Source organism: Budorcas taxicolor, chromosome 14 (genome assembly GCF_023091745.1).
Source record: "Budorcas taxicolor isolate Tak-1 chromosome 14, Takin1.1, whole genome shotgun sequence".
In the NCBI taxonomy this organism is placed as follows: domain Eukaryota; kingdom Metazoa; phylum Chordata; class Mammalia; order Artiodactyla; family Bovidae; genus Budorcas; species Budorcas taxicolor.
Window position 1 is genome coordinate 14,101,233 of NC_068923.1, and position 19,458 is coordinate 14,120,690.

At 65.7% G+C, this 19,458-nt stretch overlaps 3 protein-coding genes across 5 annotated transcripts in view; 1 reads left to right on the forward strand and 2 right to left on the reverse strand.

Moving 5' to 3' along the window:
- The first annotated feature begins 154 nt into the window (after positions 1-154).
- On the forward strand, positions 155-18,893 carry BOP1 (BOP1 ribosomal biogenesis factor). Its single transcript, XM_052651590.1, has 16 exons — positions 155-270; positions 1,675-1,875; positions 6,432-6,512; positions 16,029-16,183; positions 16,272-16,389; positions 16,465-16,566; positions 16,645-16,857; positions 16,933-17,094; positions 17,165-17,245; positions 17,323-17,392; positions 17,480-17,612; positions 17,693-17,873; positions 17,947-18,235; positions 18,308-18,392; positions 18,468-18,575; positions 18,659-18,893. The coding sequence occupies exons 1-16, from the start codon at positions 181-183 to the stop codon at positions 18,810-18,812; spliced, it is 2,223 nt and encodes a 740-aa protein (XP_052507550.1). The 5' UTR covers positions 155-180; the 3' UTR covers positions 18,813-18,893.
- SCX (scleraxis bHLH transcription factor) lies at positions 12,967-14,475 on the reverse strand. The gene is made up of 2 exons (XM_052651591.1): positions 13,856-14,475; positions 12,967-13,005 (listed from the first exon to the last, which is right to left on the reverse strand). Exons 1-2 carry the CDS (start codon positions 14,420-14,422, stop codon positions 12,967-12,969), a joined length of 606 nt encoding a protein of 201 aa, XP_052507551.1. The 5' UTR covers positions 14,423-14,475.
- A 103-nt stretch (positions 18,894-18,996) lies between the features above and the next one.
- The window catches only part of MROH1 (maestro heat like repeat family member 1), a 52,010-nt gene continuing 51,548 nt past the window's right edge, over positions 18,997-19,458 (reverse strand). For all 3 annotated transcript variants that reach the window (XM_052651508.1, XM_052651507.1, XM_052651506.1), the window contains one exon: positions 18,997-19,235. In XM_052651508.1, the coding sequence (XP_052507468.1) occupies positions 19,150-19,235 (86 nt within the window). In that variant the 3' untranslated portion in view covers positions 18,997-19,149. The remainder of the gene's footprint in view (positions 19,236-19,458) is intronic.

Genomic DNA, 19,458 nt, shown 5'->3' on the forward strand with positions numbered 1-19,458 from the left:
CTTGCGACGGGCGCGCTCCCGCCGGCGCCGCCCGCCCACGTCCCCACGGCGCGCGCGCGCGCGCCGGCCCAGCCCATTTGGGCCCGCCTCTCGCCCTCTGACCCCTCGGGCCCCGCCCCCGGGCCCACGCGGTCTGTTAGCTGCCGGAAGTGGCGGCGCGGGTCCGGGCGGTCAGGGAGCATGGCTTTCGCGCGGAGTGGCGCAGTGGCGGCGGCGACAGTGGCGCGGCCCGGGAAGCGGCCGCCGGAGCCGGAGCCGGAGCTGGAGGAGGTGACCACGGGCTGCTCGAGCGGGACGGGGTGGCGCGGCTGGGCCGCACATGGCGGCTCCGGGGCGGCCAGCGCCGGGGAGCAGGGCCCAGGAGTGCGAGGAGGCGGTTTACCAGCTCTCTGCTGGCGGTGGCCTCGTGGGGGCGTCCTGGGCAGGGGGCTCCCGTAGTGTGGTTGGAGAAGTGTGGGCCGGAGCGAACTAGCAAGAGGGGCTGGCATCGTGAGCGAGGCCTCCCTAGCCCTTTGAATTGTGGTTCCTGCATTAAAGAGGTTTGAACCTGTTAGTACGTTAGTGATACGTCGGATACGTTGTAAAAGGGCACGAGAATAGGAAGGCCGTGCCTGCTGTATTGGCCGCATCCTTTTTTTAACTGCACCTAAAGCCATTCCATTCAGACATGCAGCGGAACCCCAGCTGGGTTTGGGGTGTCATCAGCCCTCCAAAGATTGTCCAGCCGCGCCTGCCTAAGGGAGCACTCCACGTTGCTGGGTTGTCAGGCAGCCGCTTTACCCTGACCAATCCTGCTGCTCTCCTGCTAGCAGGCATTCTGGGCACCAGGCTCAGCAGCCATATGTGTTTGTGCCCAAGCCATTTGTGCCATTTTTATTTGCTGTTGTAATTGTGTAGCTTACTAAGCGTTGAAGTAGTGTGTATCAGAGTTATTTCTGTGGAAGTTCAGTTGAATGCTGCTAATTGGTGAGTGCAGGCTTTCCTGTTAGCTGAGAGAATTAGTAGCTATTAAAAAGCAGAAATCTAGGGTTCTCCATTCAGGTAAGTGCTTGCTGAAAGTCTAAGTTCTTGTTTCCCCTCTCTAAGTGCATGGGTCTTGTGAACTTAGGGATTGGGTGGTGTCTGGTCAGCAGACCTCTGCTCATAGGACGCTCTAGTCCTATCCCATGGGGTGGTGAACCAGAACACTTGCTTTTAAGTAAAGTTTGCATCATTTTTATGTCTCTTCAACCAGTCTTTACCATTTACTGATAAATTGTCAGTCCCTATCTGGTTGAATAGAGTCCTCTTCTGGCTGGAAAAGCGCCTCAGGTTGTCCTCTCTGCCTGTCCCAGACCCCACTCCAGTGCCCTGGTGGCTCTGGAGATGTGAATGCCAGATGTGGCTTTCAGGTGTGGAGGGTGGAGGGCTGGTGCAGGTGATGTGATGGGAACTGAGCTCCTTGGAAAGTCCTTCTCTTGTGAGACTCTAACTGAATGTCTCCTCCAAGGGCAGGAGGCCTGCTGGCGGTGGAGGTGGGTGGTGAGGGAGGCCTGGGTTGGGTGGATGGTTTTGGTGGAGCTGGAGGCTTGTGGCCTGAGGGCCGTGACCAAGGAGGCTGGCCACACAGGCTGTGGGTCCGCGCTTGGTGCCTGGTGGGTGGGCTTGGGGTCATCAGTGCCATGCCTCTTGCAGCCCTCTCTCCTCAGCGATCCGGCTCCCAGCGGCAGGCTTGGCAGTGATCCTGGCCTTAGCGACAGCGACAGCGAGGAGAGTGTGTTCTCAGGCCTGGAAGATTCCGGCAGCGACAGCACTGAGGATGCCACTGCCTCGGAGGAGGAGGGGGCGGGGACCAGCGAGCAGCGCAGCAGGATGGACAGGAGCCCTGGGCAGCAGGTGGGTGAGCCAGGAGTCTCCCGAGGGCTCCCCGCACCCCAGATGACCATGGCCAAGATAGCGCCTGCTGGGCATCGGGCTCTCTGAGGGCCCCCGGCACTGATCTCTCCCACTCCGTGGACCCCAGGGCCTCCTTCCTCCTCCCTTGGGCACAATAAGGACGGGGCAGAATGCCGCTTAGAGCCGAGGAGCCCTGTGCTCTGTTCACGGTAACCCAGGAACCCTGACATTACTTCTCCAGGGTCTCAGGCTGCCTGCTAGACTTAGCTGTCAGCTGGCTTCCTCGGGGCGAAGCCCAAGGTGGGATTTCTGTGCAGTGACCTAAGGTGGGCCCTTCCTCCGCCTCCTTGACAAAGAGTGACACCTTCAAGCGGCACCATTTGGGAGAGGAGGTGTTCCTGTCCACTCCCTTCACGCTCCTGGTGGCTGCAATTCATGGCTGGACAGTCTTGCCTCTGTGACAGCCCTGTCGTGTTCTGCGTTAGCCTGCTTCTCGCATCCTGAAGCCAATGCAGCACTGCTCGCCTATGAAACCTTCCCACCACAAGGGCTGTTCTCTGGCTCAGGGCCCTCTCAAGGGTCTGCTGACCACCTTCCCCTGTCACAGCCTGTGGCCGCCCTGTGTCACGAGGCCCTGCCGTGTGGGTCCTCGTGCAGCCTCGGCAGGGAGCATCCCCACCCCATAGCTTCAGGATCCATGTGGCGGTGACGCTCCGGCGGCCACCAGCCCCTCCACCGAGCGGCCCAACTCTGGAATGGCAGCCTCGAGCTCCTGTGATGCTGGCCACAGCCACGGGCTTGGTGTGGTTTAGACGACGTGTGGACTTAGGTGACTTGCCCACCACCCCCCCGCCCTCTCCGCCAGTTCTTAGCAGGGCTGCCTGAGCGGCCCCGCCTTAGTGGGGCTCCTGGGTGGCATTTCACCAGCTCTACTCACTGCACTCTCCGCAACCCTTGGCAGGACTGCATCGCTGCAGCTTGTCTCGAGGCTTTTGCTGTCCCTTGCTAAGGATTGGGGGCAGCCCCTGCGGTGTTCAGGGGCATGCTGGGGAGATGTCAAAGACCTGGGTGCAGGCTGGCGAGGGGCCCCAGCTGGGAGTGTGCTTCTCCAGGCCTCTGCCTGGAGTGGGAAGTGCCTGGTCCAGACACTTACCTGGGGACAAAGGTGGCCAATGGCAGACACAGGAGGGAGCCTGTTCTCTCTCTTCCGCTAAGAGTTCCATGATGGAAGGGTCACTCTTCAGGGGAGCCCTGTCCCCTGATTCTGTGGGTTCCAGGTGTGTGGGCCACGGGCCGTTCGAAGCAGGAAGCCTCTCCGGCCTCACCCTCATCTTTGGCGCATCCTCCACCGGCCTGCCTCTCCCCACACCTCACCTCCGCTGGCCCCGCTCCCCTCCTGCACCTGGCCCCACCCTCCTGTCTCCTCCTTGGGCCTGGCCTCTCCCGAGCACCTGGCCTTGCCCTGCACCCCCAGCAGCGCTCCCAGCAGCGCTCGGGGGCACTTTGGGCAGCTTCTCTGTCAGGAGTGACGTTTGGCTCTTGTCATGGAGCGTATCAGGTGCTTTTTGCTGTTCTTTCCCTGTCATGCTTGTTTAAATCTCTTTTTTTCTAGTTCTTGTGTTTGGTCTGGTCCTTTCAGTAACACTTGTGTGGGTTTTCTCCTATTTTGTTTTCATACTCTTTCATACAGAAGTTCCCATTTCTGTTAGTTCAGTCTGCTTGCCACATTCAAGAATGTAACCAAAGACTCACTGCTGCTGCTAAGTCACTTCAATCATGTCCGACTCTGTGCGACCCCATAGACGGCAGCCCACCAGACTCCCCCCGTCCCTGGGATTCTCCAGGCAATAACACTGGAGTGGATTGCCATTCCCTTCTCCAATGCATGAAAGTGAAAAGTGAAAGTGAAGTCGTATCCGATTCTTAGCGACCCCATGGTCTGCAGCCTACCAGGCTCCTCCATCCATGGGATTCTCCAGGCAAGAGTACTGGAGTGGGGTGCGATTGCCTTCTCTGAAAGACTCACTAAGGGTGCCCATTACCTTGGGCAAAGAATGGTAAGGAATTACCATTTCCTAGGTAACCTACGTTGAGTTCTGCCCAAACTGTGCCTGGAGTTTAGGAGCTTACTGCAACCCCTTGGGCAGGAGGCGCTCTTCTAGAAGCAGGGGGCAGGGTGCTAGGCGGGTCTGGTGCCTGGGGAGGGAGTAGGCCATGTCTCACAGGTTGCTTAGTGAGGCCACCTGAGGCAGGGCCCTTTGGGGCGGGGGCCCCCATGGAGGAGCTATGCCCTGCCTGGCCCAGCAATGGACTCTTGTTTCTGGTGATGAGAGTTCAGGCGGAGAGTGGTGGTGTCAGTCTGGGTTGACATGAGTGGGTTTGAGGGGTCCCATGGCACCCCTCAGTTGCTCAGAAGCATGTCAACTTCTGTGCTCCCCAGAGCTGTGGTAGCTCTGCCCTCAGAGCCTTAACACATCCTATTTAGGGGTCCAGGTGAGGTAACCTGCGTGGGACTCTCATGTACAGCAGGGCAGCTCTTCACAGCAGTCCTGGTGAAAACCTGGTGCAGAGGGCAGCAAGAGGGGTGCCCTTAGGCAGCAGAGTAGCCCGCCTAAGACCCCCGCTGTGGGCTGCTCCCCCGGGGCTGGCCCCCCAGATCAGGGTGGGAACACACAGACGCTGCCTTTCCTCAGGAAGAAACTCAAACCTTTGTAGCCGAAGTTAAAAACCGCCTCAGCCGTGCGACGCTGCAGCCCCTCCTGGGAGAGGCCTGTCATGGTCACCTGGCCCCCTTGGCTCAGACACTTGCCTTCAGAATCTCACTTCCCTCTGGTCTCGCCCGCGGGCCCCCAGCCATCCACGTGGACTCATCAGGGCACCCACACGTGGCCTTGAGCCCGTCTGGGGGTGGGTGTGGGTGGCTCGTGTGCCGGGTGGCTCGTGTGCCGAGTGGCTCTGGGCAGACCCCACCATCTGGTGTCTGCGTCTGAGGATGTGGGGGCCGGGGCTGGACTGTTTGAGGAAGAGGAGGAAGAGGACGCTGGCCGCCCCCCTGTCTCCAGGCTTTGGAGGGCTGCAGGTGCACAGTCGGCCTGGTCCCTGCACCGCTGGGCCCCGCGTCGCGGCTGCCCCCTGGCGGCGGCCGGCGGCACTGCCGGCGCCTCTGGAGAGCGGCTGTCCGGTGCCCTGAGCAGGCCCTTGCCGGCAGCTCTGGCAGGAGCCTGGAGCCCCACTGCTGGGTGTCCCTCCGGCCGAGCCCCTGCCTGTGTCTGGCTCTGGATGGCACTGGGACTGCCATGCTTGTGGTTCCTGCCAGGGCCCGGGACCGCGGCCTGTGGTGCAGGTGGTGCAGGCCTCCCAGGGCCTGAGCGGCTGGGGTCCAGAGCAGGGTGGCCCACGCGGGTCCTGGTGGCCGCGGGCTGGCCTCAGGGTCTCGGAGACTCACAGCAGCTCTGCGCAGGGTCTTCCCGGCCTGGGCCCTTGGCAGGTGTGTCTGCTGGATGCTCCAGGCAGGGTGGGTGGGGAGCTTGGGCCAGGCTGGCCCTTGTGCCCCCTCCCTGAGGGCCGCCCGCCTGGTAGGGCTGACCCACTTTCAGCGGGCAGAGCTCCCGCAGCGCACAGCCTGGGGAGCAAGGGTGGGAGAGACGTGGAAACCGAATCTCGCCTTTTCCTGGCCTGGAAAAAAACTTACTGTCCCAGCCTCCTCACACGGAGGGAGAAGCTGGCGGGCGGGAGGAAGAGCTGCTAGGCGGATTCTGGCTCCTGCCCGGGCAGGGGAGCGGGGCTCCTGCTCCCGACGCTTTACTGCCCCCGCGGGGCGGGGGGAGATACGGGCTGTTTTCCCCATCAGTCCCAGTTCCGGTACACCAGATTCCCACCCCGCCAGGGGAGGATCTGTTTTCCAGGTTGGGGTGTCAATGCCCAGTGGCACCCACTCACTGGCCTGGTGGGCGGTGTCAGCCCGGGGCCAGTCCTCCCAGTGCTCCGAGGGTGTGGGTGCCTCTCCGGGCCCTTGGCCAGCTGGGCTGAATGTGCCCTCCTCAGGCTGAGGGTCTGGCCCTATGATGGGCCAGGGTGGCCCCTGTGCTGGTGGCTGACATCGAGAGCTTGGCCTCCCCTGGATGGACTGGCCCAGTTGGGGGTGACCCCAGCCTTTATCTGTTGCTGCCAAGAGGCCACCCCTGCTCTGTCCTCTGACCCCGGGCTGGCTCTGGGCTCAGCTGGGCCTTTGAGCCAGGAGCCCTGCAGCTGTTTTTTTCCTTAAGGGGTGTGGGGGTGGCTCACCTGGTGTCAGCCCCTCCCTGGGGTCTTCCCTCTGAGCTTGGATATTGTGATGGCCCTTGACAGAGGCTTACCCTGGGTGGAACCCCCCTCTCCAAGAGACCCACTTAGATTGGGGGTATCCACACTCGTTTCCTGGCAGTGGGACCAGGTCAGAGCTGCTTAGAGATTGCGGTGCAGGACCTTGGCCCCAGTGTGGGCAGGAGGGGCAGGGTGCCCTGGCCCACGGTCTGCCCCGGATCCTGAAGTAACTTTCCCCCCTCTTCCCTTCCCAGGCCAGGACCCCCTGCTCAAGGACTGAGGTGGCAAACGTGCAGGGCGAGAACGAGTATGCGGAGGACAGCTCCGATGAGGAGGTAGGCTGGGCCACAGCTGCCCCCTTGCAGGGTGGGCTGTGTGGCCACCGCAGGGCCTGAGTGGGCATCCTGGCGTGGCCCCAAGCTTGTCTGGAAGAGCAGTTTCAGGGTCGGGGACACATGACTGCAGGAGTGTGTGTGTCATCGCGGGCAGGGCGGCTGGGGGCGGCGCGGCCACCCTGTGCCCATGTCCTGGCCCTAGGCTGTGGGGGTGCCTCTGGCAGGCAGGAGGCACCGTATCTTCTGTGGGGGCTGTGCTTCCACTCCAGGTGGGCGTGGACAGGCGCTGTTGCCCGGGTGGAGGTGGGGGTGGGGGTCAGGCCTGACCAGCATCCGCGCTGGACCCCAGGGACAGGAGGCAGGTGCCCCGTGCTCTGCCCCCTCCTCCCCGGTGTCCCAGAGGCCCGGCTGCCACGGTTCTGGGTGAATCTGGTCCTCCCGGTTTACGTCTCACGGGGAAAGCCTGCTGACAGGCTGGGGTGCCCCAGCTGGCCAGAGGTGGCTGCGACTCGGCTGCCCTGGGCTGCCCATGGGCTCTTGGGGGGTCTGAGGCTCAGGGGCTCCCTGCTGGAGGTGATGGATGCTCCCCTGCCCACCCCCTCACTGGTGTGTCCCTGCCCCCTGGGGGGGTGGGGCCTGAGGCCCCTCTGCCCAGTGCCCTGGCATCAGCCCCCCGGATGTGAGCCTCCTTGGGTTGGGGGACCTGCAGAGACCGTGGTCCCCACCCCTAGCAGCTCTTCCTGCTGCCTGTCAGGGGCTGTCCCCGGCCGGGAGACACGCGCCCCCTCCCCTGCACGGCTTCTACCCCCATCCTCCGCTCTTTTGGCAGCGGCTGCAGGAGCCTTGGCCGCCGGCCCGATCCAGTCTCTGTGCGTTCAGAGAACAGAGACAAAACAAAATAAATTGGTTTCCTGGCCGGAGCAGCGGGCGCACTCCGCGAAGGGGGGCCGTGCAGCACAGCTCCCGGCCTGTCTCCCCCTCCCAGGGGCTCTGGCTGTCGGCAGCCACATCCTGTCGGCTACTTTTTTATATTCGGTATTTTGAGAAATCGATGATGATTGTAAATGGAGTGCAGAGGCCGGGGGAGGGGCTTCGGCCCGCCCGCGGGGAGGTGCTCCTCCTGGCCTGCCCCATTCTGGAGCCGCCGCGGGGGCTGGTGGGGGGGCCGCTTCCTCCGGCGATGACTATCCCATATGTGGGCCTGAGTGACAGCAGGAGCCGACTTCTGCCAGTGCAGCCGGCCTCGGCCCCCGGCAGGGCTTGGCTCTCGGGGTAGGCTGGCCTGGCTGAGGCTCTCCTCCCTGAGAAGTGCCCCCCACCCCATCACGGCGTCTCTGCAGGGTGGGCTTCAGGAAGAGGCTTGGGAGGCTGGGGTGGCGAGAGAACAGGAGGGGTGCAGGGACCCCCACCCCGGGCTCTGGTTGGCACCTGTGAGGGCCCGTAGCCCCAGAACATTGGTCGTGGGGTGTCGGGCAGCTCCTTCTCTGTAGCATCCTTGGAGGTGGTCCATGGTGCCAGGACCCCACTCCGGCCCTGGCCGGCCTCCAGCAGTGGGCGAGGGCGTCCGGACAAGGTGTGTTCCTGGGGGAGGACCTGAGGGGTGGCAGTGCCTGGCCTTCTCTTCCCCGGGCCTTGTCTGAACTTAAGGCCTGGGCTGGGGAACCCTGGGGCTTCTAGGTGCTCTGACTGCTGGCCCAGCTTTGGGGTCCCGTGCCCTGGGGCACTGGCCGGTGAGTGAGGGTTCCCCTTCTCGGCGGGACACCCGTGTCCTGCGTCCTAGCTCGGCCTCGACGGTGCCATCCTCCCGGTTCTCACCCTGGGCAGCGCCTGGCCTGCGGCCTCTGGCCGAGCCGCCAGCCTGGCGAGGGTCTTTGCGGCCGCGAGTGGGGGAGCCCTTCCCCCATCCGCCCGCGCCCCTCCCCCACAGACGTGATCTCATCCGGCCGCAGGGGGCGGGGGCGGGGGCCCTCGCAGGCGGTCCCGCCTCCAGCCTGGGAGAAGGCTCCAGCCTGGGAAAAGCCGGAGAAACTGAGGCTGGGGGGTGGCAGGCCGAGAGCACGGGCGGTGGGCGGCCCCCTCCGCTCTCCCGCAGGCGCCGCTGACGGCCTCCCGCTACCGAGCGGCAGCAGCATCGCTGGGCCCGCCCCGGCGCGGCGCTCGGCGCGCTCGCTGCTGGCGGCGCGGTGGCGGCTCGGGTTTCGAGCTGTTGTGCAGAGCGTGCCTCTCGGCTCTGCTGGGCCTCGTGGGCTGCCGGCCTCCCTGGCCGCCCCTACCCCCACGACTGGGCTCCGGCTGCCCCTGCAGTATCCCCACCGCCTCGCCTGAGAGGAGCCTGTGGCCCGGGGCCTCGCAGGTGGCCTTGCGGGGTGGGTGTGGTGGCCGTGACCTCGGGGTGCCCCGGGTCCCTTTGCCAAGTGCCACCTCTGAGCCAGGCCCACTGTGATCGGTGTGCGGGGTGCCCTCCTCCCTCCAAGACCAGCCAGCTGGGTCCAGTGGTCCCGGTCAGGAGACAGGGTTCCCCTGGGGGGGCGGGGCAGGGCAGGTGAGGGTGGGGCGCCTTCCCAGCACACCCTTCTCTGGCTTGGGTACACTGGCGATAGAGGCCTGGCCTGCCATGTGCCCATCGGGAGTCAGTTTTCTGGGTGGCAGGAGCCCAAGCTGGGGGTCCCTGCAGGGATACAAGGGGGTGGGGATGCCCTCAGACTGGAGGCGTGGCCCCAGGAGCTGGGGCCTGGCAGCCAGGTGTATGGGGGCCAAGTCCTGTCTGAAAGGTGGTTGACGGCCTGGCTGCGGAGTGGGGCCCAGGCGGGGCTGGCATTGGAGGCTCTGGGCGAGTCCCCGCAGTGGGATCTTGGAGGTGGCCGCAGTATCATGGGGCTCAGTATGGGCGTTTGGCACTCTGTGGGGGCCATGCCCGTTTCCAGTGATCTGAGGCGTTTCTAGGAGCTACCGCTGCTGGCTGCACGTGGGGACGCCCACGCTCCCTGGACGATGGAGCGGGTGGGGGTGTTTTGGGTATCTGAGGACCCAGGAGCAGGGGGCCTCCCCCCACCCCTGGGACCCTTGGTGGGGGCAGACTTGCTTCTTTGCCCTTCAACAGCCCTGAGGCACTGATAGGGGCCAAGGAGTGGGTCGGAGGGTCCCGAGGCCCACACGTGTCCAGAGGTTCAGCAGTGGGCTTGGCTGGGAGCGCTTCTGTGAGGATCATGTGCAGCAGGGGCAGTCTGACAGGGGAGGTTTGGGAAGGGGGCTCCAAGTCCGCGTTCCCGGCGCCTCCACCCCCACGGTACAGCGGGTGGGCTCCACTCAGCCAAGCCCTGCATGGCCCCTCTGCTGGCTTTGGCCTTTGGGACGGGAGGAGGCCAGAGGGACCTGGTCTTCTGCCTCAGGGCTGTCGCCCAGGGCTCCTCGTGTGGGCACCTTGTGGAGGTCCAGCTGCAGCAGGTGGCCTGGGGCACGCGGCCGGGCCACCCCCCACCACAGAGGGCGCTTCGCGGTAAGGGGGGGAGTGGAGGGAACACTGCCGGCATTGTAATCGGAGCGGGGCAAGGGGAAGAGCGCGCCAGAGTGAGGGCGGCTGACCCCGCACTCCCGGGGGACAGGTGGGAGAGGCGAACGAGGAGAGAGTGAAGGATTCCAGAGGTGGGCCGGCTTCCTCTCCCTCAGACAGACACGGGAGGGAGGCGGGCAGCGGGCCAGCGCCGTACCTGCAGTTCCAATCTGCGGTCCTGACAGCTGCAGCCACTTTGGGGAGGGGGAAGGGGAGGGGGAGGGGGCTCTTCGAGAGCGGAAAAATCCCAGCCGACACATCAGCGGTGGCCGCGGGTGTCCGGAGCTGCCGGGGGCGGGGCGCCGCACGGATGCCTCCGTGTCCCCCTCCCCGCTCCCTGGAGAGTGCGGGCCGGGGCGTCTGGGCCCTGGAGGGGTCGGCGGGCGCGGCCCCCGTGGGGTCACATGTGCTTCCTGGCAGCCGCAGGTGCTGTGCAGGGTGGGGGCGGGCCAGCCCAGGGCGGGCGGCCTGGTGACGGGTCACGTGGTACCGCCAGCAGCTCATTCCCCGGGCTGGGGACAGGGAGCTGACAGCCTGGCCCTGATGGCCATCGGAGCGTTTCCAGGCCTGCTTGGCCTCAGGAGTGGCTGCTGGCCCAGGGTGCGGGCCGTGCCCTCTTTTCACGCTGCCGCCCGGGGCACGCGTGGGGCGCTGGGTCCTGGGCAGGGAGTGGGGCTCTGGCGCACGGGGGGCCTGGCTGCTGGAGTGGACGGCCGAGTGGACTCGCGCCCGCTGGGGCTCGGCCGGCCCACCACCCCCAGTCTGGTTTGAATTTCTGGAGCGGTGGAGGGTGACGGGCGTGCTCCTCCCCGCCCCCGCCCCTCCTCTCCTGCTGGCTGGCGGGCCAGGCCCTCGGCCTCTGCTGCTACCGGTGCAGCTCAGGGAGCGACCGGGCCCACTGCCCAGGCCTGAGGCCGGCCAAGCTGCAGCCGCTGTCGAGTCCCAGGCCCGGCAGCTGAGGGCCTGGCTGCACGTCCTGTGCCAGGACCTGCTCCCCCCGGGGACCGTCCCAGCGGCCTGTCCTCTCCTACTGACTTGGCACCCCCGAGACACCCTCCAGCCTCACCCTGCCTGTCCTTGTGCTCCATGGGGAGTCCCCTGTGCCCACCCCCACCTTTGTGCGAGGCATGCTTCCCACCCCTCCCCCATCTGCCCAGCTGTGAGGTGGGCACCTGACTATGCCTGACTACCTGTTTGTCGTCTCTGGAGGATCTGTGAGGGGGTCTGGGCTCTCACCCGGCCCAGGTATGCATGGGCCAGGTGGGTGGTTGAGTACAGGTAGGCCCCAGACTGTCCCCACAGGACTGCTGGTGCCCAGTGGAGCAGGGGCGGCAAGCTTGGAGGCCCTCGGGGGCGCCCTTCCCAGGTTGGTTCTCCAAGTGTCTTCAGTGCCCAGGAGAAGAAGAGGTACCTTTCTCGGCCCTTAGCGGGACCCCCACGTTCTGCCTGAGAGTCCTGGCTCTCTAGGCAGGCGGGGGCGGGGGGCTTCTGCAGTGACCGAGCGTGCCCTCTCCCCCTCCTGCTGGCCAGCTGTAGGCTCCTGCAGGATTAAGGAGAGGAAATTTGGGGTTGGGTTTCTTTCTGAGTGGAACCTGCCGTTGTGACTTTTTATCCTGTTATATTTCTATCAGATTGGACATAGCCCCCCCCCAACCCTTAATGGCTCTGGCTTTGAGAATTTCCTCCAAAATTACACCACTGCTTCCTGCTTCTTGGTTCCCTGGAGCCCGTCTGTTAAGAGGAGGGGGCAGCTCTGGGCCTGCCCTGTTGGGGTGCCCATGTGGGCCTCAGCACCTGGCCTCTCCTGGGGCCCCGGGTCGGCCCCTGGCACTCTCAGCCCGGCTGCTGGAAGTCAGGCTGCTGGCCAGTGTGGGGGGGGGGGGGTGCCGCAAGGTGCTGCCCCCAGCTTGCTTCTCTGCTGTGCCTGTGAGCTTACACCACTAAGCCGTAATTGTCACCTGCAAGATTTTAATGGTCAGCCAGCTGTGCACAGCTCCAAGAGGCCTGAACTGCCCTCCTCATGGGCAGGTGGGGCCTTCGGGTTAGCTGGGTGGGTGCAGGGGCGGGCGCCCGGGGTCCTCCGCCTTGAGCAGGACTTCTGGGGCCAGGGCAGCCCAGGGTGGGCACCTGCCACCTGGTCCACACTCTCAGGCCTGCACAGACTGGGAGCTCCTTCTGCCAGACAGTGCCCCGCCCCCCACTTCTGGGGCTCTGCGGGCAGGGGCTGAGGTGCCAAGGCCCAGGAGACCAGCACGTTGCACGCTGCACGCACTGCCCTTGCCTGCAGGGCGCCCGGACCCCTGGTAGCCCTTGGAGCGGGGGTGGGGCAGGAGTGCTCCCTGGCTTCGGCCTGTCCCGCTTTGTCCCTTGCCAAGTGCGCGGGGGCTGTTGTCTTTCCTCGCCCTCTCCCCTCGCTGGTCTCCAGACCCCGTTCTGCAGTTCCCTGGCAGCGGGGGCTGACCCTGAGCCCTGGAAAGTGGGGGCTTTCCCCAGGAACCAGGCGCCTTGGCCCAGGGTGGCCGGGACATGAACAACCACAGCCCTGAGGGCAGGAGTGTGGGCTCAGCTCTGCTCAGGGCTGGTTCTGGGCTGCTCCAGAGGACAGCGTGCATCTGCATTTGGAAGATACTGTTTTGTTTTTAATTATACAAAATTTCCAGACTTTATATTATCATATCAAAGACACAGAATGCTAGCACATAGTGGCCAGAGGAGGGCCATGTAGCGAGCCAGCACGGAAAGTTCCGGTGGGGCTGGGCAAGTGCTGCGGCGGCCGCGCGTCCCACCGCCTGTCTGTCCATCAGCCCCACTCGCAGCCAGGGCCAGGTGGGCCTGGGGGTGCCCTCAGCGAGGCCTGTGCCTGAGTCAGGTCTGGGGCTCTCCGCGGATGGCCCGGCGTCGCCTCTAACTCCGGATCGCCGTCTTTCTGTCCCGGTCCTTGCTCTGCGGAGGGGAGGGCAGTGTCAGGGCCCAAGCGGAGGCCAGCGCCAGCCTGTGCCTCTGGACTTCCCCATGGGGTGCGCTGAAAGCACCCCCCTTCCACGCTCACCCCGGCTTCCCCAAGCAGTTTGGGGAGGAGAGTGCGCTGCTGCATAGCCGAAATTGTAAAATTAAATCTCCCAGATGTTCAGGCCCCAGGAGCTCACGCGTGCTGTCTGGAGAGGAAATGGGGATTGGGGAGAGCCGCGCCGTATTTTCTCCCTGCTCACCCTGCTCTTCCGGTGCCACCACGCGCAGCAGGCGCCGTAAATCAGAGCCGGCCAGCGTCTCCGGCAGCGGGGCCCTCTCCCCCAGCCCCCGAGTCTCCTGCCAGCCTCCTGCCAGTGGATCCCACAGCCACACTGGCATCAGTGGGCAGCCGGGTCCAGGGAAGGCAGGCAGGTGCCCAGTAAGCCTTAGGCCACTGGTAGAGCAAGCAGACCTCAGCAGGATTTCCTCACTGCCCCCAAGTCCCCTTCCCTTGATGGCAGGGTAGGTGGCCAGAGTTGCTTGATCAACCCTGGTCTGGTCCCCTAGCTTCCTCCTCGTTGGTGCAGGTCCTGCCTGGGCCTCTTCCCTCTCTGTCCCCACAGGAGCCTGTCCTGGGGACCCGCTGGTTCAGGCCGGGCCCTCCTCTTCTTTTCTCTCCCTGGACCTGGGGCTGCGGGTGTCACAGGTGCTGCTGGGGGTTCTGCCTGCTTCTGGCCCTGCCCTCTCTGCCCAGCAGGTGTGGGCTGCAGGGGTGGTTTGGAGGTGGGGGACACCCCATCCTCCTAGCCTCCCTTTCCGTGGACACCCCGCGGGCAACACTCACCAACTTTCTCTGGTTGCTGAGGCAGAAGGTGCAGATCTGTTTGGGCTGGGCGTTCTCGCCGTCACGGGCGGGGGGTGGGGGAGGCGGGGGGCTGCCGGCACGCGAAGCGTGGAAGAAGGCGGGCCCCGAGTGGCAGGGCTGCCCGTCGCCGCAGGCCTCGCCCACCAGCAGCACGTTGCCCAGGTGCGAGATATAGCTGGAGGCCAGGCGCAGGGTCTCGATCTTGGAGAGCTTGCGGTCAGCGGGCTCGGTGGGGATGAGCGTGCGTAGCGCTGTGAAAGCCGTGTTCACGCTGTTGGTGCGGTCCCGCTCCCGCGCGTTCGCCGTGTGCCGCTGCCGGGGCTCGCGGCCCGGCCGCCCTCCGGGCCCCAGGCCACTGCCCCCCGCCCGCCGGCCCCCGGCTCGTCTCCGGGCGCCCTGGAGGCCGCAGCGTGCTGCGTGCACACGGCAGGGTTTCTCGTCTGAACCGGAGCTCTCGCTGCCTCGGTCCTCGTCCTCCGACAGCGGGCTCACTTCAGGGTACAGGTAGCGGCCGGGCGGCGCCGAACGCAGCATTGCGAAGGACATGGGGCCGGCGGCCGCCGTCAGCTCCGTTGCGCGCCGCACATGCCGCCGCCACTGCCACCCGGCCCAGGGGCACGCGGGTCTCGGGGCTCCCGCGGTGGCGGCTGCGCCGCGCGCACGTGTGCGTCCCGGGCTGGAGCGGGGCCGCGGGCCGGGCCTTTATAGCCGCGGCGGCCCCTCCCCCGCGCCGGCCCGCCCTCCTCCCCGCCTCCCAGCCCCTGGAGGCCGCTTGGAGCAGGGGCCCTCCGTCCCTCTGCCTTCTCGCGCAGTGGTGAAGGGGCCTGGAGCATCCTGCTGTCTTTGCGGGGTGGGGAGAGTGGGCGCCCCTCCGAGAGGTGCGAGGTCCTGCTGCCCCCCCTTCTCCCTCTTAGCAGGGGGCAGGAGGGAGGGTCAAGCAGGATCCGTGACCCCAGCCTTCTCACTTGGCATGACCGCCTTAACCCAGATGCCCTGGCCCCAGCGCCTGGCCACACCCTGTCTGTCTCTCCCTCTCATGTACACTTGGGCCTTCTGTGCCCAAAAGAGGGCACGGAGGCGCTCTGAGCAGCTGGAGTCCAGCCCAGGCCCCCTCAGCTGCCCCCTTAGGTTGTCGTGGGGCTCACCTGAGGGCACAACCTGTCTTTCCTGCACCTGCCCCTCCAGGCACCACCCTCCAGGTCTGGCTCCTGCCTGCACTCCTGCCTGGAGAACCCCCCACCCGCACCCTGTTCCCCTGCTAAATGCCCCATGGGTCTTTTCTGCCCGCCCCCCCCGGTCTGTCCAGTCCAGGGATGGCTGTGTGGACTTGGGGAGCACAGGAGGATGGGCATTCCCAGCAGTGGGCAGGGACCTGGGCACATCTGGAGGCGGGTGAGCGGGGAGGACTCAGGTCAGCAGGCTGGGGGCTGGGCAGGTGCAGAGGGGCCACGCCCAGAGGGTCCTGTCCTGTCGGGGTTCCCAGGTTGCCGGCTGTTCAGTCTCATCTGGGCCCCTCCCCCTGTGGCTACTGTTGCAGGAAGCGGCTGCCTGGGCAGCAGTCTCCGCACTGGGTGGAGGGAGGGTGGCGGCTGGCAGGGGCCTCGACCAGGAATGTGTGTCCAGGAATGTGACTGCTCTGCCCACTGAGAGTGGGGTGGGGGCAGGGGTGGGAGGCTGGGGGAGCCCCTGAAAGTGTGCCGGGCTCAGTGCAGTGGACTTTGTCTCCTCTTGGAGTGGACTGGTGGGGTCTTCCCTGAGTCCCTGCCCATGGCTACCCAGTTTTGCCTAAGGCCCCAGCCAGGGGAGGGAGCCCACGGGCGATGAGGTCACCCTTGCCTGTGGCTGCCCAGAGCCCTGGCCAAGGAATCCAGAGGGGAGGCTCTGGGGTTGGCACCACTTCAGTGGAAAATGTGAAGGTACAGCTCCGGCGCCTCTGAGGGTCTGGGTGGGGGGGCGGATAGTGCTGGCCGTCCTGCCACGTCACACCCCGGGGAGAAGCTCAAGTCAGGGTGCCTGGGTGCTGCTCCTGCAGCCTGGAGGCCAGCCCCTTTGCTCTGCCTTTCCCCTTCCTGGTCTGTGTCTTTCTGAGGGGCTTGGAGGGAGGGGTGGCACGGTGGGTATCTGCTGCTTACTCGTGGGCGTCCTGCCCCAGGACATCCGGAACACGGTGGGCAATGTGCCCTTGGAGTGGTACGATGACTTTCCCCATGTGGGCTATGACCTGGACGGCCGGCGCATTTATAAGCCCCTGCGCACTCGGGACGAGCTGGACCAGTTTCTGGACAAGATGGACGACCCTGACTACTGGTGGGTGGGCATGGGGCGGAGCCTGCGGGTGGGCGGGGTGGGCCTGCGGGGCGGGGCCAGGGCCTGGGCTCTGACTGGGTCCCTCCAGGCGCACCGTGCGGGACCGGATGACTGGACACAGCATGCGGCTGACGGATGAGCAGGTGGCCCTGGTGCAGCGGCTGCAGAGGGGCCAGTTCGGGGACGTGAGCTTCGATCCCTACGAGGTAGGCGGCAGCTGCTGGCCCTGGGGTTGGGGACACCTGCAGGGCCCAGGCCCACCTTCCTCTGCTTGCCCCCAGCCAGCTGTGGACTTCTTCAGTGGGGACCTCATGATCCACCCAGTGACCAACCGGCCTGCAGACAAGCGCAGCTTCATACCTTCCCTGGTGGAGAAGGAGAAGGTGGGTGTGGGCCATCCTGGGGGCGCGTCTGCCCGCCCCACCCCTGCCCCGGCCCCCCTCACCCCGCCGTCTCTGCAGGTCTCCCGCATGGTGCATGCCATCAAGATGGGCTGGATCCAGCCTCGCCGGCCTCGGGACCACAGTCCCAACTTCTACGACCTGTGGGCCCAGGAGGACCCCAACGCGGTGCTGGGTCGCCATAAGATGCACGTGCCTGCTCCCAAGCTGGCCCTGCCCGGCCACTCGGAGTCCTACAACCCGCCTCCCGAGTACCTGCCCAGCGAGGAGGAGGTGGGCCTGGTGCACAGTGGGGTCTGGGCTGGCCCCTGACCCGGTGCGGCTCCTGGCTCACTCCTGCCTCCACAGCGCCTGGCCTGGGAGCAGCAGGAGCCTGAGGAGAGGAAGCTCAGCTTCTTGCCGCGCCGGTTCCCGAGCCTGCGGGCCGTGCCTGCTTATGGCCGCTTCATCCAGGAGCGCTTTGAGCGCTGCCTGGACCTCTACCTGTGTCCACGGCAGCGCAAGATGAGGGTATGCGGGGGCACCCGGGCAGGGGCGGGGAGTGGGGGTGGGTGCAGCTGACCCTGCATCCTCTTCTCAGGTGAACGTGGACCCTGAAGACCTCATCCCCAAGCTGCCCCGGCCACGGGACCTGCAGCCTTTCCCCACGTGCCAGGCCCTGGTGAGCAGACAGTGTGGGTGGTGGGGAGCAAAGGCCTCCGAGGGTCTGGCCTTTACTGCCCTGCCCTTTCTCTGCAGGTCTACAGGGGCCACAATGACCTTGTCCGCTGCCTCAGTGTCTCCCCAGATGGCCAGTGGCTGGCATCAGGTGGGCGCGCGGTGGGGCAGCTCCCCGGGGGGAGTGGGGTGGGCTGGCCTAGAGGGCCAGGTACTGAGGGCCTGTCTGTGTGTCCAGGTTCAGATGATGGCTCAGTGCGACTCTGGGAGGTAGCCACTGCCCGCTGCATGAGGACTGTGCCCGTGGATGGTGTGGTGAAGAGTGTCGCCTGGAACCCTCACCCCACCATCTGCCTGGTGGCCGTGGCAGTGTGCGTGAGGCCCAGGGTGCCCGGGGTCAGGCAGGGGGACAGACCTATGCCTGAGGACCTCCATCTGACTCTGACTGTAGGGAGGACACGGTGCTGCTGCTGAACCCAGCCCTGGGAGACCGGCTGGTGGTGGGCAGCACGGACCAGCTGCTGAGCGCCTTCACCCCACCCCCGGAGCCCACCTCACAGCCTGCGCACTGGCTGGAAGCCTCCCAAGAGGAGCGCCAGGGCGGCCTGCGGCTGCGCATCCACCACGGGAAGGTAGGCGGGGTGCGGGGCAGAGGGCAGAGCCCCGGGGAGGGGCCGCATCTCACCCAGCCTCACCTCCCTGCAGCCAGTAGCGCAGGTGGCCTGGCACGGGCGCGGGGACTACCTGGCCGTGGTGCTGGCCACTCCGGGGCACACCCAGGTGCTGATCCACCAGCTGAGCCGGCGCCGCAGCCAGAGCCCCTTCCGCCGCAGCCATGGCCAGGTGCAGCGCGTAGCCTTCCACCCCACGCGGCCCTTCCTGCTCGTGGCTTCCCAGCGCTGCGTCCGCCTTTACCACCTGCTGCGCCAGGAGCTCACAAAAAAGCTGATGCCCAACTGCAAGTGGGTGTCTAGCCTGGCGGTGCACCCGGCAGGTAAGGGGGTGTCTTGGTTGGGGGGTGGCACTTGGAGGGCCACCAAGTCCCCACCACCAAATTTGCCCCCAGGTGACAACGTCATCTGCGGCAGCTATGACAGCAAGCTTGTGTGGTTTGACATGGACCTCTCCACCAAGCCATACAGAGTGCTAAGGTGAGATGCTGGTGGGTGACCAGTCACTTCTTGCCCTGACCCCTGCCTCACCGAGCCTGGTTCTCCCCACCCCAGACATCACAAGAAGGCCCTCCGGGCCGTGGCCTTCCACCCCCGGTATCCACTCTTCGCGTCTGGCTCCGACGATGGCAGTGTCATCGTCTGCCACGGGATGGTGTACAAGTGAGTGTCAATGCCCCCGCCTCCCCGTGCGTGCCCCTTGGGGACGGTTCCGGCCAGGTCCTGAGTCTCTCCCTCCCCCACAGCGACCTGCTGCAGAACCCACTGCTGGTGCCCGTGAAGGTGCTCAAGGGGCACGCCCTAACCAGAGACCTGGGGGTGCTCGACGTGGCCTTCCACCCCACCCAGCCTTGGGTCTTCTCCTCTGGAGCTGACGGCACTCTCCGCCTCTTCACTTAGACGCCCTGCTTCTGGGGCGGGGCAGGTGGGGGTGGGCAGCACGTGTGCCCTGGACTCTCAATACAGGAATTTGCTGGGTAACCTTGAGTCAGCTTCCTAACGGGGGAGGGGGCTGCTGGCCTGCCCACAAGCCAGGTCACATCACCACGTCACCTGCTGAGCAGCAAATGGCTTTATTGGGAAGACGGGGGTCGGCGACTTGACCACCCTTGTGTTCCAGCCCTCCCTTGCTGTGTGGGCCCAAGGCTTCCCCACTCTGCCTGTGGGCAGGGGACTCCTTAGGACCTTGTCTTGGACCCTCAGGCCGGCCAGGCCGGTATTGGGTGTTGGGGCAGACTCAGGCGAACTTCACCAGGCGGCCCAGAGTCTCCGCAGCCTTCGCACGCACCTCGGGGGCTGGGTCCTTGAGCAGCAGCTGGAGTGCTGGGGGACAAGGAGCCGCTGCTGGGGGCTCCACCACAGCCCTTGGAGAACTGACTGAGCCCAAGATCCCGCCCACACCCCGCTAACAGCTGCGACTGAGGCTGCCCCCCCTTCCAGGCGCGCGGAGCCTGGGGGCCAGGACCCTGAGGCTGACACCCCACCCTGTGCGTGGGGCCACCCGCCCACCGCCCTCCTAAGACAGGCCTCTGCCGGGAGGGCTCAG

Bases quoted from the DNA above. Each gene is read 5' to 3' on its own strand.
- BOP1 (XM_052651590.1), top strand. From the start codon at position 181: ATGGCTTTCGCGCGGAGTGGCGCAGTGGCGGCGGCGACAGTGGCGCGG. The intron at 16,184-16,271 runs GTGGGTGGGCAT...GGGTCCCTCCAG, and splicing joins ATGGACGACCCTGACTACTG to GCGCACCGTGCGGGACCGGA. The intron at 16,390-16,464 runs GTAGGCGGCAGC...GCTTGCCCCCAG, and splicing joins TGAGCTTCGATCCCTACGAG to CCAGCTGTGGACTTCTTCAG.
- SCX (XM_052651591.1), bottom strand. From the start codon at position 14,422: ATGTCCTTCGCAATGCTGCGTTCGGCGCCGCCCGGCCGCTACCTGTAC. The intron at 13,006-13,855 runs GTGAGTGTTGCC...TCCCCTCCGCAG, and splicing joins TCAGCAACCAGAGAAAGTTG to AGCAAGGACCGGGACAGAAA.